Source organism: Erythrolamprus reginae, chromosome 2, assembly GCF_031021105.1.
Source record: "Erythrolamprus reginae isolate rEryReg1 chromosome 2, rEryReg1.hap1, whole genome shotgun sequence".
Taxonomy (NCBI): domain Eukaryota; kingdom Metazoa; phylum Chordata; class Lepidosauria; order Squamata; family Dipsadidae; genus Erythrolamprus; species Erythrolamprus reginae.
In genome coordinates, this window is record NC_091951.1 from 1,128,356 (window position 1) to 1,153,564 (window position 25,209).

General features: G+C 43.9%; 1 protein-coding gene across 3 annotated transcripts in view; it reads left to right on the forward strand.

Annotated features, from left to right (window-relative positions):
* The window catches only part of LOC139162876 (zinc finger protein 721-like), a 360,849-nt gene that overhangs the window by 33,562 nt on the left and 302,078 nt on the right, over positions 1–25,209 (forward strand). Inside the window, exons 2-5 of one of the 3 annotated variants that reach the window (XM_070743758.1) lie at positions 6,262–6,853; positions 7,098–7,212; positions 7,327–7,394; positions 12,679–12,808. In XM_070743758.1, coding sequence (XP_070599859.1) covers positions 6,262–6,853; positions 7,098–7,212; positions 7,327–7,394; positions 12,679–12,808 — 905 coding nt within the window. Of the gene's footprint in view, positions 1–5,858; positions 5,920–6,261; positions 6,854–7,097; positions 7,213–7,326; positions 7,395–12,678; positions 12,809–25,209 lie in introns of those variants that run through there. The other 2 variants (XM_070743760.1, XM_070743755.1) reach the window with 2 other exon arrangements.

Below are 25,209 nucleotides of genomic sequence, written 5' to 3' on the forward strand. Positions count from 1 at the left end.
ACTTTGTTCTACTGTTTGCATTTGCATAATGTTGGTTTCCAATATGATCACTTGCCACTAAGATTCCTGTAGCTTCAACACCTCCTATCATTTCATCTCTTTTAGTGAGAATTAAGTCCAATATGGTTGATCCCCTTGTTCCCTTCTCTACTTTTTGGGTAACAAAATTGTCTGCTGGGTTTGTTAGGAACCTGTTGGTGCAGAGTTTGTCTCTCAGTTGATGTCAGGGTAATTAAAATTACCCATTACCATTGTGATGTGCTTCCTACATACCTTAGTTAGCTGACTAGCAAAAAGTTCATCTACTTCCTCTGTTTGGTTGGGTGGCTTATAGTACAGTAGTACCTCTAGATACGAGCTGCTCCACATACGAGTATTTCAAGTTACGAGCTGCGACACAAGCAAAATTTCTCTTCGACACCCGAGCTCAAATTCGGGATACGAGCCGAGCATCCACTAGGTGGTGCAAGAATTCCATTTTTTCCAGTTATCTCCGTGCGAAAAGCCAAATCTAAATACATTTGTTCGAGATACGAGATGATCGACATACGAGGTCAGCTCTGGCACGAATTAAACTCGTATGTCGAGGTACCACTGTATAGACCTATGGCAACATCATTTCCCCCACCCCCTTTAATACTGATCCAAATGCATTCAAGATGATTTTCATTATTGTTGTCCTCTATTTCTGTAGAGGTGTAGTTATATCCTCTTTTATTTGGTCTGTTTCTTTAAATAATTTAAATCCCTCTAGCTGTATATTCCATTTGTCATCCCACCAAGTTTCCGTAATGGCAACTATATCATGTCTTCCCTCATTTACTTGCATTTCTAATTCACCCTATTTATTCCTCATACTCTGTGCATTGGGGTATAGATATTTAAGTCCATTTTTGTTGACCCTGCATTTACTGTCTACATAACCTGTCTTGTGCCTGACTGCCCCATCTGTCTTCCCACCTGTTTGATTAGTGCTCATGGTATGAAAATATATCCAAATGTCACTTCGAATTGTTGCAAGTGCAAAGTAGAGTTAGGCACCTTCTTTCACCAATGGTGGACCTCTCCCGAAGGGTTTCTGAAAAACGAATCAAAAATGGATAACGGAAATAATAGGAATATAATTAGAGTTTACTCCAGAATCATATTTATTAGGAATTAGTAATAAATAATGCAACATATAGATATTTAATAATCCATATAATAACAGCAGCTTGGATCTGTTTGGAAAAAACAGTATAGTACCACCAGAAAACAGTCATATATAAAATATATAGATGTGCAGAAATGGATAGGCTAATGGTAGAGATCAAAGGATTAAACAACTCAGAATATTATGATACTTGGAATGAAAGGTATAATTGGATGAAAAACAAATGTTAAAATATATAATATAATGTAAAAAAATATACAAAAGAATTGTGTAAATATGAATAATATATGTAAATGTATTGTAAATATAAATAATAGTAGTAGGTTATAGAATGGATATAATTATAACAGTTTGGTATTGATCTGTATAGAATTATTGTGATTTTTGTGAGCCGCTGTTGTGAGCCACTCCGAGTCTTCTGAGAGGGGCGGCATACAAATCTAATTAATAATAATAATAATAATAATAATTATTATTATTATAATTATTATTATTATTATTATTATTATTATTATTATTATTATTTTAAAAATTGAAATTGAATAAATAAAGCTTAAAAAAAAGAAAAACCAAAACAACCCACACTGGAAATGATGTTCTTTGTCTAGATGGCAACCAGATTAGATCCCAGCTTTAATTTACAAATAACAAATTGAATGTTCTTCAGCATTATAGAATTAAGTAATTGAAACAATCCCTCCACAGAGAGCAACACTCTTAGCAAAGTACTCTAAGATGGAATGGGGGTCTTTGGGGGACTCACTGGGACACCCCCACCAATGTTGAGGGGAGGCATACAAATCTAAATAATAAATAAATAAAATAAATAAATGTTCCCTTTAAGCTGCGCGTGTGCACACGCAGCCACTAAGACCCCCCACGCAGAAACTTTTGAAGTGCCGCAAAGCTACGCAGTCCCGGATCGCTCACTTTTTCAGCCAGCAAAGCTGTCTGCCCGGCTTTGCTGACTGGCGCAGGAAAGCGTCGCATTTGAAAAGCGCGCAAAAAAGCGCACCGCTTTCCCGGGCAGCCGGCTTTGCTGGGCGGAGAGGCGAGCGATCCAGGACTGCAGCGCCGTGGCGGCCTTCAAGCACGGCCCTTCGTGGCGCCCCACCACCCGTTCCTGCAGGTAGAGGTCGGGCGTGTTACCATGAGGCGGAGATGGCACAGGGCTGGGCACTGTAGACGCCGGGGAGGGCGAAGGGGTGGATGTGGTTGGTGCCTCTTAGCTGCAGAGACGGACGGGGGCAGAGGCGACTGCGGAGTCTGGCGTGGGGCCATGTGGGACTGCTCATCCAGGGGGCCGCGGACTGGCAAGCCGCCTTCCGCTCTCTCTCCCTTTCTCTGTTGCTGGCATGGTGTATGAGAGAAAGAGAGAGAAAAAGGAGGGGGGGAGAGAGAAAGAAAGCAAGAGAGAGAGAAAGTGAGAGAAAAAGCAAGAGAGAGAAAAGGAGAAGAGAGAAGAAAAAAGAGAAAGAACAAGAGGGAGAAGGCAAGAGAGACACAGAGCAAGAGAGAGGGAGAGAGAAAGAGAGAGCAAGAGTGTGGAGAGCAAGAGAGAAAGAGAAAGAAAGAAAGAAAGAAAAAGTGGGCGAGAGAAAGAAAAGAGAGAGGGAAAAAATGAGAGGAAGGGAGAGAGAAAGAAATGAAAGCAAAAAGGGAAGAAAAAAGAAATATTGATTGATTGATTGATTGATTGACTTCTGTGCCGCCCAGTCCCAAAGGGACTACCGCTCAGACACTATAATTTTCTGCCCAAACGGAAAAAAATTAGAGGGAACATTGACCCCCACCCCCATTAATCCATCTAAAAATTGTGCCACTTAGAGGATTTGGTGATGGAGGATATCAAGAGGGGTCCCGTTCAAAGTTCTGCGGTGATCTTGGAATCTACCTGATCTCTTCGGCCACCATGTGCCCTCAATTTCCCTTTGGCCAAGATCTCCCCCATTCCTTCCTCATGTTTATTTTTACAAAAAAGGATGCCACAGCGGCGCTGCAAGCAAAGGGTGGTCCTTCCACGTAAAAATAGACTATTTTTGCGGCATCCTTTCTCGTAAAAATAATGTTTATTTTTACATGAAGACTTCCCTTTGAAGGAGCTGGGGAATCCCTCCCACGAAGAGATTCTGGGGGCGGAGCCTTGACGTCACCGGCAGATTGCTAAGGACGCCAAGGTGATCACTTCCTGGATTCCATGGAATCCAGGAAGTGATCATCTTGGCGTCCTTAGCAACCTGCCGGTATACGTGCCATCAAAGCTCCGCCCCTGGAATCTCTTGGTGGGATTCCCCGTTCGGGTCCGGGTCCGGTTCGGGTTTGGCCGAATTTTGTGTTAAGTTTGTCTGAACTTGCCGAACCCGAACACCGTTGGGTTTGCCCAACACTACTCACCATCCTTGCAGAGAAAATGTTAAGTTTCCTGTCAAAGAAGAAACCGCAGGAATTGAGAACCCGACTCCTTCATAATATTAAATGTTTGTGAGATTTATGCCCGGAAAAGCATAACAATGAATGGGAATCCTCCCTTCTTACATGTCATCTTGAATTACCCAATAGAAGAGTTGGTTCATGAGGGAGAAAGAAGAGGCAAAAGTGGGAGGGGGGTGATCCGCTACTCCTAGGGGATTCCACTCTCCCTTCTCCCACTCAGTCAGCACCCCCACCCACCCCCCAATCCCTGTTTCAGAGACCTTTTTCCTCCCTTGAGTTAGCTAGAAAGAGTCCGGAAGCCCCTTTCAGAGAAAGATCAGGTCCCTGGGACAGTTTATTTATTTATTTTATTGTTAGAGTTGAAAGGGACCATGAAGGCCATCGAGTTCAACCCCCTGCCCAAGCAGGAACCCTATAGTACACCAGTCAAGTGGCAGTTCAATCTTCTCTTAAAAATGCCCAGAGTGTTGGAGTTCACAATGTCCGCTGGTAGGTTGTTCCATTGGTTGATCGCTCTGACCGTCAGGAAGTTCCTCCTTATCTCCATGTTGAATCTCTCCTTGGTCAGCTTCCAGACATTGTTCCTCGTCCAGCCCTCTGGTGCCCTGAAGAATAAAGTGATCCCCTCCTCTCTGTGACATCCCCTCATATACTTGTAGACTGCTATCATGTCCGCTCTGGTCCGCAGTTTGGGAACCCTAGCCGATGTCTAGTCCACCCTTCCATGCACCCAGAGGAAAGTCTGGTGGAGAATCGTGAAGAGAGCAAAGAAAAAGGAGGGTCCATTCTGGTCCTGCCCTGAACCCCCATTGAGTTGCAGCCCTGCTCCCACTTCGTTCTCTGCCCCAACTCTCCCTCCTCCTTTAGATAAAGTCACCGACGACTCTGCCTGGAGACTGATGACGGGAGAGCAGGGAGAATTCCCATTGGTCCTGCTGCTCTTTCTGGCCCCTCACATCTCAAAAGGAGGAGAAAAAGCCTTCCTCCCCTCGACACCCCCTCCCATCCCTCCTCTGGGGCTGGAGGCATCTGGTGTTCACACGCACATACACACATGCACAAACACACACACCTTCATTAAATAAGAAAATTCTGCCCTTATCCTTATCCAGCTGCTGCCCTGGATGATATGGGGAGGGGAAACCCCACAGCCAGAGAGGACTTGGGGGTGACACACAGACACCCCCAAATGGGAGGAAAGCCACAGAAAACCCTCAGCCAGACCAGGGAGAGGTCCTGTTTCACTTCTGAGAAGAAAAGTCCTTAAACATGCTTTTCCTTTGCTCCGAATGTCTGGATGAAGTGGCCCTTTCCAGTTTGATGCCCAGCGATTTCCCCTGTCTTTCTGTGCGTCAAGGGAAACCCCTTTTTCCTGGAAAGCGGCCCTGAGCGGAGATCCCGAATTAAAGTTTGGATGTTTCTCCTCCGCTTCCCACTCCTTTCTGCAGAGAACTTCGCCAGGGGTTGGACTAAATGACGTCCAAGGTCCCTTCCAGCTCTGTTCTGTTTTAACTGCAGGCTGTTCTTGGTTCTTCCCAGCAATAAACCTCCTTTCTTAAGCAGCCTCCATTTTATTCCCTTCTTGGAATTGGACCTGATTTTTCTTCAGACACTATCAGGGGATAAAATGGAAACCCACGACTGGAAGATGCAACTGAAGAGGTTTAAGGTGGAGGAAATATGCAGCTGCTGTCCAAAGGAGGAGGGAGACACAGACACAAACTTGTAGTTTTATATCATTATAAATGTAATAATAATAATAATAATAATAATAATAATAATAATAATAATAATTTATTAGATTTGTATGCCGCCCCTCTCCGGAGACTCGGGGTGGTTCACAACAATAATAATAATTCCCTTTTATATGTATTGTATATTGGACAAATAATAAATAAAATAAATAAAATAAATCTTCCGCTCCGCTAAAAACAAGCCAAGGTCTTTTTTTCTTTTTCCTCTTGTACCTCAGGCTTTTTTCCCCGCTCCCTTTCTCCTTCCCTCACTTTCCTATTTTTCTTTGCGTTTTGTATCGTAAACAAATTCTCCTTTCTCCCTCCCGTGCGCTCCTCTTTCCCGCCTTTTCTCCCATCCTGGCACGTTGCCCCAAATCCACCAGGGGGCGCTCACTGCCAAGAGAAGGAAACTCCAGGCGCTTCCCCATAGGCCCACCGGAGGGTCAACGTCACAACTGGCTTTCCAGAGGAGGCTAAGAAGGAAGTGACAACACTGAGCCTTGCCGCTCTAGGACTCTACATTCGCTCTCCTTAAACCCTGGTGCTTGCGCGAGAGGGGCTGGTGCTTGCGAGGGAGGAGGCCCAGGCGTGCCCCAGGTGAGGGGGGAGTGTTCTCGAGTCCCATGCTCCCCTGCCGCCCTCTCCCTGCAAAAAAAGCGGGGGGGAGGGGGGGCCCCGAGGAGGCCCAGCAGGAGAGGAGAGAAGCCAAGCGAGGAGGAGGCGGGATTCGCCCCAGGCTCCCCGAGGGCCCGATCCTGTCTCCGGAGGGGGAGAGAAGCGGGGCGGCCTCTGCAGCTGCCTCCTTCCCGGCCCTGCTCGGGGGACCTTGGCCCTGCGCTGGGATGAGCCTCGTGGGGCTCCGGGCAGGTTGGGTGAAGGTCGCTCAGGGGCTGAATTCCACCTTCTTATTCTGGGCCTTTGTTTTTCCTTCCACCTCAGAGACAGAAACCGGAAGCCATTTGGGGTCTTTGCAAGGCCCCATTTTCTCCTGGGGGAAGAAAAAAAGAGCGGGATCACCTGGAGGGATCCGTCCTGTGTTCCCAGAAATGGTCCCGTGAAGGAAAAGGCCTCTGGAGACCCACAAGAGTCCTTGGACCCCTTTGGAGTTGCTCTGCAGGACAGAGAAAGGATGGAGACCCCACCTGTTGCAAAGGGGGGAAGCGGAAAAGGCCCTGCAGCCGCTCAGCCTGGGAAGGGGGGGAAGCTCTGGACAAGACCCGGGCAGAAGATCCTGGAGGAAGAACCCATCCTCCCTTCAGAAGTTCAGCCCTGGAACTCCATCCAATACCGGGAGGCTGAGGGTCCCCGAGGACTTTGCAGCCGACTCCACGACTTTTGCAGGCGATGGCTGAGGCCAGAGAAGCACACCAAAGCCCAGATGGTGGACCTGGTGGTTCTGGAGCAGTTCCTGTCCCTTCTGCCCCCAGAGATGGAGGAATGGGTGCGGGAGTGTGGAGCAGAGACCAGCTCCCAGGCGGTGGCCCTGGTGGAAGGCCTCCATCTGAGCCAGGCAGAGGAGCAGAAGGAGCAGGTGAGAGCTCAGAAGGGAATAGAGAAAGTGTTTGAATACTTCACCCCTCCTTCATAAAATTCTTGAATGTTCATTATATGTGGCAATTCACCAATTCTTGTGGGACATTGTTCCATTGTTTTTTCACTAAACCTCACAGATGGATGTTGTGGGCTTTGAGATTCTGTTCCGAATCTGAGAATCCACTTTTGTGTCGTGTGTTGTACATTAATTCTGCTTCTGTTTTCTTCCCTCCTATTTGAAGTGCTGCACTGTGGAGATGAGAGATCTTGAGGTAAAGAGGAATCCATCAAATCCCCCTCATGAACCAATTTCCTGGAGGATCCCTTGGGAAGATCCAAGTCAGGACACCACAGAAGGTAATGGAAGATCCTCTGATGACCCATCTGTCTTACCTTTGCTCTCTTCTCTTCTATAGAATATCTCCTCCTATTTTGTTAATTATATATTTTGAAATTATTTATTCCTTACAGAGAAACAAAGAATGAAGCCTTCTGGTTATTATGATGGTGATCAAACAATGGTTGAATCTCCAAATCAAGTAAGAATGGAAAAAGTTATTAGATTTCTTGTTCTTCTACAACATGGAGAGCAGAATAGGAGGTCCAGGTTGCTTCCTCTGGTTATCTTGTTTTGCTCGGTACTCCTCCAATCTTGAGCTTACAAGAAGCAATTTTTTAAAAGTCCTTCAAGAAATAGGAATAAACATATCACAGGGGCGGGAACTGTTCATTCATTTATTTATTGGTAATTGGTAACTCAGAATTCTGCAAGGCTAATGAAAAATAACTAAATACTCTACTTACATTCCTACATTAAAATTTTTAAAAGTCTCATTTATAACCTGTAGTTCAAAAATAAACAAATTGTATCTCTCTCTATAAAACCAGAAACCACTTGCTCATTAAATTCCAAAAGGAATGACTGTGTTGAGTATAGAAACATAGAAGACTGATGGCAGAAAAAGACCTCATGGTCCATCTAGTCTGCCCTTATACTATTTCCTGTATTTTATCTTAGGATGGATATATGTTTATCCCAGGCATGTTTAAATTCAGGTACTGTGGATTTATCTACCACATCTGCTGGAAGTTTGTTCCAAGGATCTACTACTCTTTCAGTGAAAAAATATTTTCTCACGTTGCTTTTGATCTTTCCCCCAACTAACTTCAGATTGTGTCCCCTTGTTCTTGTGTTCACTTTCCTATTAAAAACACTTCCCTCCTGGACCTTATTTAACCCTTTGCCATATTTAAATGTTTCGATCATGTCCCCCCTTTTCCTTCTGTCCTCCAGACTATACAGATTGAGTTCATGAAGTCTTTCCTGATACGTTTTATACTTAAGACCTTCCACCATTCTTGTAGCCCGTCTTTGGACCCGTTCAATTTTGTCAATATCTTTTTGTAAGTGAGATCTCCAGAACTGGACACAGTATTATTCCAAATGGGGTCTCACCAGCATTCTATATAGCGGGATCACAATCTCCCTCTTCCTGCTTGTTATACCTCTAGCTATGCAGCCAAGCATCCTACTTGCTTTCCCTACTGCCCGACCACACTGTTCACCCATTTTGAGACTGTCAGAAATCACTACCCCTAAATCCTTCTCTTCTGAAATTTTTGCTAACACAGAACTGCCAATACAATACTCAGATTGAGGATTCCTTTTCCCCAAGTGCATTATTTTACATTTGGAAACATTTAACTGCAGTTTCCATTGCTTTGACCATTTATCTAGTAACGCTAAATCATTTACCATATTACAGACGCCTCCAGGAATATCAACCCTATTGCATTTAGAGCATGTAATCAAGGCCCTTCGGGCTGCAAAATAATTTCCAGTCCTCTGATTTGCACCTTGATTTAGAGCTCGAACATTCCGCTCTTGCAAAAGCTGAGAAATGATTTCCCCAGGGAATTTTCTCTACTGTGCTTTCTCAGACTACTAAATCAATCAATTAGACAGAACGATAGATCAATTGATCCAGAAGTCAGACTACTGTACTAAAAGACACCAACGTTTTTGCCGAATCAATGAACTTGATAAAATTTCCCCAAATCTTTCTTCAGTGAAAACAATGTTCAGACTTGCCCATTCTCTCAGCTAAACATAGGACTTGTGTGACGCACAACCATTTAACTTGGTGTATATCAGGGGTCCCCAAACTTTTTACACAGTTCACTGTCCCTCAGACTGTTGGAGGGCTGGACTATAAAAAAAAACTATGAACAAATCCCTATGCAAACTACACAGTAAAAAGTAAAGTGATGTGCCGGTGCCTGGAGGCTGTTGGGGCCTGGATGGGTGTCAACAAACTCAAACTCAACCCAGACAAGACGGAGTGGCTGTGGGTTTTGCCTCCCAAGGACAATCCCATCTGTCCGTCCATCACCCTGGGGGGGGAATTATTGACCCCCTCAGAGAGGGTCTGCAACTTGGGCGTCCTCCTCAATCCACAGCTCACATTAGAAAAACATCTCTCAGCTGTGGCGAGGGGGGCGTTTGCCCAGGTTCGCCTGGTGCGCCAGTTGCGGCCCTATTTGGACCGGGACTCATTACTCACAGTCACTCATGCCCTCATCACCTCGAGGTTCGACTACTGTAATGCTCTCTACATGGGGCTACCTTTGAAAAGTGTTCGGAAACTTCAGTGCAGAATGCAGCTGCGAGAGCAGTCATGGGCTTACCTAGGTATGCCCATGTTTCACCATCACTCTGCAGTCTGCATTGGCTGCCGATCAGTTTCCAGTCACAAAAGTGTTGGTTATGACCTTTAAAGCCCTTCATGGCATTGGACCAGAATATCTCCGAGACTGCCTCCTGCCGCACGAATCCCAGCGACCGATTAGGTCCCACAGAGTGGGCCTTCTCCGGGTCCCGTCAACTAAACAATGTCGGTTGGCGGGCCCCGGGGGAAGAGCCTTCTCTGTGGCAGCACCGGCCCTCTGGAACCAACTCCCCCCAGAGATTAGAACTCCCCCTACTCTTCCTGCCTTCCATAAACTCCTTAAAACCCACCTTTGCCGTCAGGCATGGGGGAACTGAAACATCTTCCCCTGGGCATGTTTAATTTATATATGGTATGTCTGTTAGTATATGGGGTCTTTTTTTAAATCTTTAATATTTTAAATTTGTCAGATTATTTATGATTTGTTTCTACGTGTTGTGAGCCGCCCCGAGTCTTCGGAGAGGGGCGGCATACAAATCTAAGTAATAAATAAATAAATAAATAAATAAATAAATAAAATGGGAACAAATACAATATTTAAAATAAAGAAGTAATAATTAATTAATTAATAATTAAGTAATTTATACTTCTTTATTAACAAGTAAACTTACTTAAATCAACAAACTCCATTTCTCCTTCCTTCCCTCCTTCCCTCCTTCCTCTCCACTTCTCTCTTCCCTCTTCCTTTTCTCTCATTTGTTTCATTTCCCCCTCCCTTGTTCCTTCCCCCCATCATTTTCTCATTTTTCTCTTTTTCTCTCTCTCTCTTTCCATCTCTCCCTCTTCCTTTCTCTCTCCCTCTCTATATCTCCCTCTTTTTCTTTCTTTCTTTCTTTCTTTCTCTCTCTCTCTTCTCTCTTTCTCTCACTCACTCTTTCTAACTCTCTTTGTATCTCTCACACTTTCTCTCTCTCCCCCTCTCTCTATTTCTCCCTTTCTATCTCTCCTCTTCATTTCTCTCTCCCTCTCCATTTCTCCCTCTTATTATATCGATCAGTAAAATCTCGTGTGCTGCTGCGGGCCGGTTAAAGGACCTCAGCGGGCCGCATCCGGCCCATGGGCTGTAGTTTGGGGACCACTGGTGTATATCCTTGCTGTGGTAATTTGGGAACAATGGAACAGAGTAACAGTTAGTAGGGATCTTGGAGGTCTTCTAGTCCAACCCCCTGCTCAGACAGGAAGCCCTATAACATTTCAGATAAATGGCTTTCCAATTTCTCCATAAACATCTCCAGTGTTGGAACAACCACAATTTCTGGAGACAAGTCATTCCACGATTAATTGTTCTCATTGTCAGGAAATTTCTGTTTACTTGTAGGTTGGTTCTCTCCTTGAAAACTTTCCATCCATTGCTTGTTGGAACACTGCTATCATGTTACCTCCTAGTCCTTCTTTTCATGAAAGTAGACATCCCCAATTTAGAGCAGTGGTAACACAGCAATGTTCTAGCCTCCAGTCCACTAATAATTTTTGTTGCTCTTCTCTGCACTCTTTCTAGAATCTCAAGATGTTTCTTACATCTGGCAACCAATAGTGGATGCAATATTCCAAGTGTTGACTGATCAAGGCATTATAAAGTGCTACTAACACCATGTCTTCTTAGTATTTTAGTATTTATTATATTTGTATGCCGCCCCTCTCCGAAGACTCAGGGTGGCTCACAACATATAAAATATATAGTACACAATATCTTAATCCCATTAAGTAATCAAAAATCTAACACCCCCCCAAAGACCATTAAAAAAATCAACCCATCCTTCCATTCACTCCACATTCTCTCAACACATTATGATTCTGTTGGAATTTTTTTGCTTGGGGTTTTTTGGGGGGGTGTTCTGTCGGGCTCTCTGGTAGACTCCTCCCAAAAATTCACAGGTACAAATTTCAGACACACACACGTTTGAAAATTCAAAACAATGTTCTTTATAATGAAAATTCCCTTAAACCAAGCCCTCTTTTGGTATAGCGAGGAGCCCTCGTCTCCAAACAAACTGGTCATTTGTACAAGTCCCTTATCAGTTCTGAGATACTTAGCTTGCAGCTGTGAGGCAATTCACAGTCCTTCTTCTTTCACAAAGTGAAACCTACTTTGCCCTGGTTTAGTTTCAAAGCGGGGGAAAATCAGCACACAAAAGGTCAAAGTCAGTAAAACAGGCACGAAACACAACAATCAGATAATCCTCCACAATGGCCAAACCCACAGGCTGCTCTTTATAGCAGCCTCACTAATGACCACAGCCCCACCCAACCACAGGTGGCCTCATTTTCTTTGATAATAATCTCTCAGTTGTTGTTGCCTATGCATCGCTCTCCGCATGCGTGGCTGTAACATTAACTCTTGTTCTGAATCCAAGGAGGAGCTAGATAATTGAGCTCCTTCTGAGCTGTCTGCCACACTCTCCTCCTCCCTGTCACTCATGTCTTCTTGGTCAGAGGAGCCTTCATCAGCCGATTCCACGGGGGGGGGGACAGGCCTGCAGCATGTGTATGTCTCCCCCACATCCACAGTCCTTGGGGCAGGAGCTGGGCCAGAGCTAACTACAACATTAAGCAAGGCCAATAACGAATTAAAGAGGGATACAAACTGAAACACCAAACGGGAGACACAGAAAGCACAGCCAGAATCAGGCACAAAGAACTCAAATACTTTTACACAAATGCACAAAGCCTAGGGAATAAACAGGGACAACTGGAAATATTAATGCACAAAGGGCGACTTGATCGAAGTGTATAAAATCATGCACCTTCACCGGTTGCTTCCTGTCTATTAGGAAGCTTGTGATCCACTTACAAGTGTGTTCAAGTACTGCTAGCTGATTTAGTTCAGTTAAAAGAACGGCCTACAAGGTCCTTTCCAACTCTAATAATAATCTAAACCTTAGGTTTCTCAATGTTGATTTCATTTTGTTAGATGGGGCCCAATCCTTCTATATCTCGAGCTTAGCCTTAAGGTCATCAAGTCCAACCCCCCAGTTATTTCTGTCAATTTGGTCTGGTCTGCAAATTTGATGAATTCCCCTTCTATCCTCTTGTCTAAATGAATGATAAACAAATCTTGTGAATCCTCCTGTTCTGTTCTTTTCTCCGTGTTCAGGGGAGTCCTGTGTCCTTCGAGGAGGTGGCTGTGTCTTTCTCTGAGGAGGAATGGTCTCAGCTGGATCATGACCAGAAAGCGCTGCATTTGGAAGTCATGCTTGAAAACCACAGGAATGTGGTCTCTCTGGGTAACAGTTTTCTAGTCACCAATCAGAGTTCAAAAAGACAGATTATAACTACAGTAGTACCTCTACTTACGAACTTAATTGGTTCCGTGACCAAGTTCGTAAGTAGAAACGTTCGTAAGTACAGTGTTCCCTCGATTTTCACGGGTTCGAACTTCGCAAATATCCTATACCACGGTTTTAAAAAAAATATTAATTAAAAAGTACTTTGCGGGTTTTTTTCTATACCACGGTTTTTCCCGCCCGATGACATCATACGGCATCGCCAAACTAATAATTCTTGCAAATAAATAACAAAAAAAATTATCACTAAGTGTCTTAATCAATGATGAGTACCAGTAATAATGGTGAGTAAATAGTTGCTAAGGGAATGGGAAATTGCAATTTAGGGGTTTAAAGTGTTAAGGGAAGGCTTGTGATACTGTCCATAGCAAAAAATGGTGTATTTACTTCCGCATCTCTACTTCGCGGAAATTTGACTTTCGCGGGCAGTCTCGGAACGCATCCCTCGCAAAAATCGAGGGAACAATGTAGAAGCAATTTTTCCCATAGAAATCAATGTAAAAACGAATAATGCGTACAAACCCATCACAAAACTCACCCCTTTTGCCTTATTAAGCATTCTGACCCTTGTTGGGGTTGGTGGAGGAGGTGGGGGGAGACCCGCGGTGGAGGGTGGGGCTTCCACCCTCCTTGAAAGTGTTTTCGGAGGTGGCGGCAGGGAAAGGGGGATCCCGGCACTTCGGCCTCAGACAAGGCTCCCTGGCTCTCACTCCGAGCCTGGGACCCGCTTCCTCCTGGGGAATCCCTTCAAGGCGGCCAAAGCAGCTGGCTTTAACTCCCCACACCCCACGCAAGCTCAAGAACTGTCTTAATTGGAAGTGTCTGCCTGCCTCTTGCACCCCATTTCCCCCCCACCCCGGGTATGGTCTGCCTCTCGCCCCGCTGCTTTGCACCGATGTCTGCACACCACACGGGCTGCAACCAGTGTTCCCTCTAATTTTTGGGGGTGGGGGTGGGTAGAAAAGTATAGTGTCTGAGCGGCAGTCCCTTCGGGACTGGGCGGCACAGAAATAATAAACAAACAAACAAAAAACCCACCCTGTTTTGCCTCAGAGAACTGTGAGCTCATAATAGGGCAACTCTATCAATATCAAAATGCCACTTAAATAGTTGAGCTAGTTTCAAACTAGATTTTGATTTTCTTTCTCTCTTCCTTACTCCCATTCTTTTTCTTTCTCTTTTCCTTCCTCTCTTTTTTCTATCTGTTTCTCTCTCTTCCTCTATCTCTCCTTCCCTCTCACTCTTTCTCTCTCGGCTTCTGGGCAGGTTTGGAAAACTCTGAGTTGATGATGATTTTTAAGTGAGCGATTGCTCACTGCTCAGCTTAGAGGGAACTATGGCTGCAACCTGAGTAGGCGACGATGGAGCCGCTAAAGAGGAGCGGCCGCCGCTCCTCCTTCTCCTCCCCTGGCAGGGGTCCCCGTCTCATCTGTCCGCCATCCCTCGCCCTGTGCTGCCTCCACCGCCCAGCCTCGCCAACTCAGAGGGACCACTTTGCGCCGCGGGGCTCCAGAGAGCGAAACCTCAGCCTTTGCTGGTATTGCAGAAGCCCCTTCCACGCTCCAGAAGACCTCCCCCCTCCTCTTTTTCTTCCAGATAGGAGCCTCTGGGCAAGCCAACCTTTCGGGTGGTGGCTGCGCCAGGCGGGCACACAGCTTTGGGAGTTGTGTGAAAAAAACAGGGTGGCGGGGAAGGTCATGTGAGGAATTGGGTGGGTGGGTGAGGTTGGGGAGTTGGGGGGGGGGCTCAGGTATCTAGGGAGAGGTCCTGTGTCCTGGTGATGCTGGGTGGGTGGGAAAGAAAGGCTTTTCCACAGCCTCCCCATCCACCCAAACCCGCCTCACCAAAAGGGATTGCGCCGTACAAGAAAACGGGAAACTTGGCCAGCCTGGGGTACAAAAATGCGGCTGAAACGATAAAGCACCTTCCACCGTCTCACCCTCCCTCCTTCTCCACACCTGCAGTGGTCAGAAACACAGGAAGGGCGGCTCCTCTCCATCCCTTCCCCACATGAATCTGCCATTTCATACTCCAAGGAAGGAAAGCGTCAATGTCTCTTTGCTTAGATGCTTTCTGTGCCATTTCTTATCTGTATTTTTCCATTTCTATTTGAACTTATATGTACAGGGGGGTGAAAAGAACGAAATGTGCTTTTATGTGTCCTCTGGAGGTCATATGAGGAGGAATGTGTTCTCATTTGTCATCTGAAACCTCCAAAATTGTGTGAGAAAGAACTTCCACATAAAGAAGAGGGAGTCAAACTATTTTATAAAGTACCTGAGGGCAGGATAAGAAGCAATGGGTGGAAACTAATCAAGGAGAGAAGCAACTTAGAACTAAGGAGAAATTTCCTAAGAGTTAAAACAATTAATCACTAGAAGTTTTAAATAAGATGTTGGATAACCATATGGGGGTTTGAATAGAAGACCTCCAATGTCCCTTTTGTTTTTCTGTTCTATTCCTTAATTCAGAACCTAGGATAGATAGATAGATAGATGGATAGATAGATAGATAGATAGATAGATAGATAGATAGATACCGTAGGTAGGTAGGTAGGTAGGTAGATAGATAGATAGATAGATAGATAGATAGATACCGTAGATAGATAGATAGATAGATAGATAGATAGATAGATAGATAGATAGATAGATAGATAGATACCGTAGATAGGTAGGTAGGTAGGTAGATAGATAGATAGATAGATAGATAGATAGATAGATAGATAGATAGATAGATAGATGGATAGATAGATAGATAATTGCAAAGAAATAGATGTTTTCAAGATATTTTCAAAGTTTTCATGACTTATGAATATAGACATTATCATGTATATACCACATCACTTTGAGCATACAACTGAATGGAATTTTGGAAAAATTTAGAAGGAAATTCATTTAACATTATACATTTGATTTTTCCCCCTCTAACTTTGTAATCATTTCCCTTTTGCTTTGAAGGTCATAATGAGCAGGAGAATCAAGATTCCTGTGAACGGTTCCAACTGATCAATGGTAACGATGGGATGGAGAAGTTTGGAATTCGAATGGAATTTGAAAGCCCTCAGAGAAATCAGTCAAAGAATTGGAATCAGGAAAGCTCATATTCCACTGATGCTCCGATGCAAGACATTCTTGCCCACCAAGAGAAAGTAAATAAGAAATATATTGGGAAAAGTGTGGAGCTAATCGAAGCTAAAGTACAAGTAAATGAACACTATTCAACCCAAAACAAAGGAGAAGATGCTACAAGAAGACACAAGGGACAAAATTACATTCATTCTCTTGGAAATAACGGCCTGACATCTCAAGAAGTGATTGACACAAAAGAGAAGCTACATAAATGCATGGAGTGTGGAAAGACGTTTAGTCACGGCAGTGCACTTAGAAGACACAAGAAGCTCCACACAGGGGAGAAGCCGTATAAATGCATGGAATGTGAAAAGACCTTTGTTCAGAGCAGTGCACTTATTTCCCACAATATGATCCACACAGGAGAGAAACCATATAAATGCATGGACTGTGGAAAGACCTTTGGGCGCAGAACTCGTCTTATTCGCCACAAAAGGATCCACACAGGGGAAAAACCATATAAATGCACGGAATGTGAGAAGACCTTTGTTCAGAGCAGTGCACTTACTTCCCATAAAAGGATCCACACTGGGGAGAAGCCATATGAATGCATGGACTGTGGAAAGACCTTTGCTCAGAGAAGTGCACTTACGTCCCATCAAAGGATCCACACAGGGGAGAAGCCGTATAAATGCATGGAGTGTGGAAAGACCTTTGCTCATAACAGTGCATTTACTTCCCATAAGATGATCCACACAGGGGAGAAGCCGTATAAATGCATGGAATGTGGAAACGCCTTCGGTCACAGAACTCTTCTTATTCGCCACAAAAGGATCCACACAGGGGAGAAGCCGTATAAATGCCTGGAGTGTGGAAAGACCTTTGCTCATAACAGTGTACTTGCTTCCCATAAAATGATCCACACAGGGGAGAAGCCGTATAAATGCATGGAATGCGGAAAGACTTTTGGTCACAGAAATCATCTTATTTGCCACAAAAGGACCCACACAGGGGAGAAGCCATATAAATGCATAGAGTGCGGAAAGACCTTTGCTCAAAGCAGTTCACTTACTTCCCATAAGAGGATCCACACAGGGGAGAAACCATATCAATGCATGGAGTGTGGAAAGACCTTTGCTCGAAGTAGTCATTTATCTTCTCATAAAAGGATCCATGCTCAGGAGAAACTATATAGCAATAGCAGTTCCAATTAAATTTATATACTACTTCCCAATGCTTTACAACTTTATCCTTGAGCAGTTTACAAAGTCAGCATATTGTCCCCAGCAATCTGGGTCCTCATTTTAGTGAATTCAGAAGGATGAAAGGATGAATCAACTGCTAAAAGTAATCTATAGGAGTTGGAGATGTTTTCAATAAAATGTCATATCGAAACTTTTTTCAAGTTCCATTTATTTAAAAAAGTTTCGTCCATTTCCTGAAATATTTTTTCTCATCCAGAATTTGCATTTCTTGCTAAAACAGTCACGATTTTCACTTTGTAAAACTACTGCCTTTGTGTGTGTGTGTGATTTTCATTTTTTTCCACACACTCCATCCACCCATCAATAATATAATCAGTGATATACATTTTAAACCAATAAATCATTAATCAATATCCTGCTTTGCACCAATTTTCCATTCCATTTCTTCAGTCTGTCTTTTGCAATCCCCACCTCTACCTTTCTCTCCTCTTTCCTACTCCTTCTCTCCTCTTCTTTCCCTCCATCCATCCATCTTTTCTCACTCTTCTACTTTGTTCCATTTCTCTCTCCTGTTCTACTCTCGCTTCACTTCCTACTCCCTCTTCCTCCCTCTTTAATCTTCTCTTGAGTGCTTCTCCTTCTTACTCATATCATAATTGACAGACTTAAATTTTCTTCCCCGCTTTTAATGTAAAAGTGCCCCATCCTAAAATTATTATTTCTTTATATCATTCTATCATTCTGTGTTTTTAAAGATACCAACCTAATACCATATTATAGGTATGCATTCTTTCCCTAGTGCTACCTCTACTGAAAAAAATCTATTTCCATTGTCTGGGTACCCCACTAATTTCAGATGATTGATTGATTGATTTGATTTGATTTCTATGCCGTCATTCTCCTGAGACTCAGGACGGCTTGCAACAAGGTATTACAGTGGTCCCCCTATCATTGCGAGGGTTCCGTTCCAGGACCCCTCGCAATGATCGGTTTTTCGCGAAGTAGCGCTGCGGAAGTAAAAACACCATCTGCGCATGCGCAGATGGTGTTTTTACTTCCGCCGCAGCAGCGAGGAGCCGAAGATTGGGGTTTCCCCGCCGCCCACGCAAACTCCTCGCTGCTGCTGCGCCCGCCGCTTGTCCGCCGCCTGCCTGCCCGCACGCCCGCCCTTCGCCCGCCCACACCGTTCGCTCGCGCCGCTTCCCAGCTGAGTCCTGAAGCGAACTTCCGGAAGTTCGCCTTTGACGTTTGGCTTCGGGACTCAGTTGGGAAGCCGCGCGGCTGTTTTAAAACGTCGCCGCCGGCATGGGGGGCTTGCCAGCACCCCCCCGAACCCGGGTGGCCGGGCGAGCAGCGAGCGAACGGCGGGTGGCCGGGCGAAGGGTGGGCGAGCGGCGAGCGAACGGCGGGTGGCCTTGCGAAGGCGGGCGAGCGGCGAGCGAACGGCGGGTGGCCGGGCGAAGGGCAGGCGAGCGGCGAGCGAACGGCGGGTGGCCGGGCGAAGGGCGGGCGAGCAGCGAGCGAATGGGTGGCCGGGCGAAGGGCGGGCGAGCGGCGAGCGAACAGCGGGTGGCCAGGCGAAGGGCGGGCGAGCGAACGGCGGGCGAGCGGGTGCTGGGGGGGCTTCTCGCCCTCCCGCCAGCAAGAGGGGGAAGACCCAGGGAAGCTGATCTGCCCGGCGCCATCTACGCATGCGTGGCCATAGAAAAAAGGGCACGCATGCGCAGATGGTGTTTTGACTTCCGGGTTGAAAAATCGCCATATAGCCGTTCGCAATTATCGGGATCGCGATACCCAGGGGATCACTGTATACCAAATTAACCGCTGTAGCTTAATTTCTCAGTCAATTATTGTTTCTCCTGCTTCTTAGGTTCAAGCCGTAGTGCTTCCTCCTCTTCTTTCAATTCTTACTCAGAGCATGGTTTGGGGGTGGGGGTCTTCCTCTACATGTTTTAGAGCAGTGTTTCCCAACCTTTTTTGAGCCGCGGCACATTATTCATATTTTCAAAATCCTGGGGAACACTGAATGGGGGGACGGGGGGGCGCGGGGGGGCTAAAGAAAAGTTTGGACAAAAAAAATATCTCTTCCTCCATTTCACTCTATTTCTCCCTCCCTCTTTCCTCCCTCCCTCTTTCCATTGTATCTCTCCCTCTTTCCTTTCCATCTCTCCCTCCCTCTTTCCTTTCTATCTATTTTCTTTCTATCTCTCCCTCCCTCTTTCCATTGTATCTCTCCCTCCCTTTCCTCCCTCCCTCTTTCCTTTCTATCTATTTTCTTTCTATCTCTCCCTCCCTCTTCCCTCCCTCCCTCTTTCCTTTCTATCTCTCCCTCCCTCTTTCCTTTCTATCCTTCTCTCCGTCCCTCAGCGGCGGCAAAGAAGAAGGAAGGCAGGCTGCAGAGGGCACCGAGGACAAGAGCGCTCGCTCGCTCCCTCGCCCTCTGACTTCCCTCCCTCGCTGCTGAAGAAAGGAGCGCGATCACAAGCGCGCGCATGGGCCCGTTGCAAGAAGTTTTTGTTTCTTTGTTTTTTCCTTCCCCCGAGAGAAAGAAAGAGCGCAGCCAGGGAAAGCGGCCTCGAGCCGAGTGCGAACTGCAGGATGCGGCAAAGGACTCCTTGCCAACCAAAAAGGGGGTGGGGGTGGTGAAGGCAAAGCCTGGGAGGAGGGGAAGGGAAGAGCGGGAGACCCCCAGTCCCCAGACAGAACGGCTGAGGGGAAGGAAAGACGGAAGGAGGGAGGGATTGAGAAGCGAAGCCAGGGAGGGCTGAGAGAAAAGGGAAGCGGCGCGCGCGAGAGGGGGGGCGGGCATTCCCGAAACGGACGGAGAAAGCCCTCTCTCGCAGCAAAAGCGCTCCCAGCCAGGTGGCTGCGAGAGAGGGCATTCTCCATCCGTTTTGGGAAAGCCCGCACCGGCAGCGCCCCGCCCAGCTGGAGCTTCCCTAGGAGCTCCGCGGCACACCTGGCTTGGTCTCGCGGCACACTAGTGTGCCGCGGCACACCGGTTGGGAAACGCTGTTTTAGAGGGATCAATTAGATTTGGATAAACTATTGCTTCCATTGTGGATAACCATCTGGGAATTTGTATATAATATTTTTTTAAATTTTGAACCAGGTCTTGAGTAGCGATTTCCTGATCAGGTGTTTGCTAAAAGAAGTTTGTGTTTTAGTTGCATCTTTCCAAAGATATGCATGCCAGCCTTGTTGCAAGTCGTGTCCCTCTAATGTCAAAATCCTTTTGTTAGTAAGATTGATCCATTTTTTAATCCAGGTTAGACTGGCAGCATTGTACTATGCTCTATGTTATGTCATGTTTCTTGTCATGAGCTTAGTTTTTAGTTTATTTATTTTGAGTCCTGAAAACGCACCAAATGTCTCTAGTTCTTTGATTAATTCCCGACCTGAAGTTATTGGATCCTCTAAAAAAAGTACCACATCGTCAGCGTAGGCCTGAAGTTTATATTTCTCCTATTTTACTTTAATTCCCTTTATTTTTTATTATTCTGAATTTTGTTAAGTAGAATTTCTTGAGTGAGAATAAATAAGAGGGACTCCTTTTCCTATTGCAAATAATTCAGTCATATCGTTGTTAATTATCACCCTAGCAGATTGAAGCGTGTATATATTCCGTATTATATTTTCAAATTTATTACCAAGTTTCAGTTCTTCCATTAATTCCAATAAATACTGCCAGCTGACATTATCAAAAGCTTTCTGGGCGTCCAGGAAGGCAAGAGCGACCTGCGTTCCTGGATGAGCTTCACAGAATTCTCAGATGTCGAATGCTGTTCTAGTGCAATGTTTTATTTGTCTGTGTGGTAAAAAACCACATTGATCGGCATTAATGATTTTATTTAAAAAACATTTTGTTCTTTCATCCAGTATCGACATGAAGATCTTATAGTCAGCGTTTAAAAGTGAAATTGGTCTATATGTTTCAGTTTTGTCCTTATCAAGTCCATGTTTTGGGATTACTGTTATAAATGACTCCCTCCATGTCTCAGGAATTTTAGCTTGCTCTAAAATTTTATTATAAATTTCCAAAAGAATAGGTTCAGAGGTTTTAATAATCTTTTTATAGAATTCACTTGGGAATCCATCAGGGCCTGGGGATTTGTAATTGTTTTGTTTTTTCAAGACTAGTTGGAGTTCTTGAATTGTAATCTTGTCATTTAACATTTTTTAATCTGAATCATCTATTTGTAAAGTATTATTTTCAAGTAGGTACTTCGTTATTTTAGAACTATCTACCGGGTCTTGTTTATATAGAGATTTATAGGAATTGAATATTATTTTGTTGTTCCATGAATTGAGTCACTCCATTCTTGTCAGTTAGTTGATAAATTATTTTATCGCTTTTGTACTTTTTGATCTTTTGGGCAAGCCATCTACCTGATTTGTTAGCTGTTTCGAAGTAGGTTTTGTTTGTTTTATATTTCTAATGTGTTCTTGGTGGTCTATACTATTGACTCTATAATCTAGCATCTCTCAGCTGATTTAATATCTTAACATCTGAAGGATTCTGTTGAAGATTTCTTTCTAGATTAGTGATCTCTTTTACATAGTGATTGTATATTTCTTTCTCCTCTTTTTTCTTTTCAGTAGGATATCGTTATTCCCTAATATAAGCTTTTAATGTATCCCAAAGAATTTGAATTGAAGTCGGTTGTTTTTTATTTCTACAAGAACTAGTTCTGTTTCTTTGTTAATCAACTTTTTATAGATTTCATCCTGTAGTAAGTCTGTAATCAAAGTCCACCTCCTATATTCTTTCTTTTCTCCCTGCCATGTAATAATAATAATTTATTAGATTTGTATGCTGCCTCTCTCCAAGGACTTGGAGTGGCTCACAACAGTAATATAATATACAAATCCAATGTTAAAAGCAAAACCTGTTTTAAAACCCTCAATTAAAAACAATCATACAACCCAAACAAACCATACATAAAACGGAGCAGCCGAGGGGAATCAATTTCCCCATGCCTGGCGACAAAGGTGGGTTTTTAGGAGTTTGCGAAAGGCAAGGAGGGTGGGGGAAGTCCTAATCTCTGGGGGGAGTTGATTCCAGAGGGTCAGAGCCGCCACAGAGAAGGCTCTTCCCCTGGGTCCCGCCAAACGACATTGTTTTGTTGACGGGACCCGAAGAAGGCCAACTCTGTGAGACCTAATTGGTCGCTGGGATTTGTGCGCCAGAAGGCGGTCCTGAAGGTATTATATAATCTTAAGCGGGTTGTGATCAACCCATACATTGGGTTCTATGTCTATTTTTATTTTTAATATATTCCTTTATTTAATCAGATGATATCAATTCTAGAGAAAATTGTGGGGCACGGAATGAAACGTAAATTGTGTCTCATTAGGATGTCTCATTCTCCAACCATCAATAAGGTCTAGTTCATCTACCATGTTACTTAATGTGGTTGGTAAAGTTGCTCTCTTTGTTTTACATATGTTTCCTGCCTTGAAATCTTTTTTTTGAATCCATGATCCCGTTGTAATCTCCTATGATGCAAATATTTTGGAAATCTGTTTGAAGAAGAGTTTCATGTAGTTTCTTATAATATTGCTTCTGTTTTTGATTCGGAGCATAGATGTTGACTATGACTACCTTCTCAGCATTCAGCTCAATTTCAACCATTATATATCTGCCCCTTGAATCTGATCCTAATTCCTTGGGTTTAAGCTACCCCCCTGACTGATTTGTTTAACCAATCCTTGTTAACAGGAGAAGTTCCTGAGGATTGGAGAATGGCCAGTGTTGTGCCTATTCACAAGAAGGGCAGTAGAGAAGAAGCTAGTAACTACAGGCCAGTTAGCTTGACATCAGTTGTAGTTAAAATGATGGAGACTCTACTCAAAAAGAGGATAAATCAGCACCTAAAAAACAATAACTTATTAGACCCAAATCAGCATGGCTTTACTGAAGGCAAATCATGTCAGACTAATCTCATTGATTTCTTTGACTATGTCACAAAGGTGTTGGATGAAGGTGGTGCCGTGGATATTGCCTACCTGGACTTCAGCAAAGCCTTTGATACGGTTCCACATAAAGAGCTGATAGATAAATTAGTGAAGATTGGACTTAATCCCTGGATAGTTCAATGGATTTGCAGCTGGCTGAAGCATAGACATCAGAGAGTTATTGTTAATGGCGAGTATTCTGAGCAGAGTCAGGTTACAAGCGGTGTGCCACAAGGATCTGTTCTGGGTCCTATTCTTTTTAATATATTTGTGAGTGACATAGGGGAAGGTTTGGTAGGGAAGGTTTGCCTATTTGCCGATGACTCTAAAGTGTGCAATAGGGTTGATATTCCTGGAGGCGTCTGTAATATGGTAAATGATTTAGCTTTACTAGATAAATGGTCTAAGCAATGGAAACTGCAGTTTAATGTTTCCAAATGTAAAATAATGCACTTGGGGAAAAGGAATCCTCAATCTGAGTATTGTATTGGCAGTTCAGTGTTGGCAAATACTTCAAAAGAAAAGGATTTAGGGGTAGTGATTTCTGACAGTCTCAAAATGGGTGAACAGTGCAGTCAGGCGGTAGGGAAAGCAAGTAGGATGCTTGGCTGCATAGCTAGAGGTATAACAAGCAGGAAGAGGGAGATTATGATCCCACTATATAGAATGCTGGTGAGACCACATTTGGAATACTGTGTTCAGTTCTGGAGACCTCACCTACAAAAAGATATTGACAAAATTGAACGGGTCCAAAGACGGGCTACAAGAATGGTGGAAGGTGTTAAGCATAAAACGTATCAGGAAAGACTTAATGAACTCAATCTGTATAGTCTGGAGGACAGAAGGAAAAGGGGGGACATGATCGAAACATTTAAATATATTAAAGGGTTAAATAAGGTCCAGGAGGGAAGTGTTTTTAATAGGAAAGTGAACACAAGAACAAGGGGACACAATCTGAAGTTAGTTGGGGGAAAGATCAAAAGCAACATGAGAAAATATTATTTTACTGAAAGAGTAGTAGATCCTTGGAACAAACTTCCAGCAGATGTGGTAGATAAATCCACAGTAACTGAATTTAAACATGCCTGGGATAAACATATATCCATCCTAAGATAAAATACAGAAAATAGTATAAGGGCAGACTAGATGGACCATGAGGTCTTTTTCTGCCGTCAGACTTCTATGTTTCTATGTTTCTATGTTTTCACAAAGGTGGCCAACCCCCTTCTTACCATCTACTGACGCATATAATTCCCCCAGTTTAGAATATTCAAAATATTTTTTGTGTGGTTGTTTAATGTGGACTTCCCGCAAGGTAAATTATTTGTGCTCCTTGGTTCAAAAGTTTGAAAAATATTTTTTTTCATTTATAAGCATTGTTAAGGCCATTGATTTTTATTGAGATTAATTTCGGTTCAAATGGCATCAGATTTCTCTCCCCTTCCCTTCTCTCCCTCTCTCCCTCTCCTCTCCCTCTTCTTTACTTATATACTGTTGGTGCTCTAGTCTTAGTTCCCTCCGCTATTCCCTTTACTTTCTTTTCTTCCACTGGTCTTGTTTCTTCTCTCTTTGCTTTGTAATTCTAATTCTATTTTGTCCTCTTTGCTTTTGTCTTTCTCTGCTTTCTAATTCCAATTCCAGGCTGGTTATCTGTTCATAAAACTCCTGTGTCTTTTCCGAAGTATCAATAAGGTCTAGTTTTTCCTTCTAAGTTTATCATCATACCTTCCGGAATGGTCCATCTAAATGTTATTTTTTATTTAGGAGGGTTGCCAGTTTTTTTTATAATCCCTTCTCCTTTCCCGTACTCTTCTGGAGATTTGTTTGAGAATATTCAATACCCTTCCTTTATATGTAAGTTTACCCTCCCTGGAAATCACATAGATCTTATCTCTGATATTCTTTCTAGAGAATCTCAAGTGAACTTTGTGTGGCAATTGATGTCTACGGGCATAGTTAGTTTGAATTCTATAAATTTCATCTATCCGTTAACACCTCATCTCGACTAAGATGTAGAATTCCCGCAACAATCGTTATCATAATCTCACCCAAATTCTCGTTTTCTGTTTCAATTACATTTTGGAATCTTAGGAAATATGAGGACCTCTCC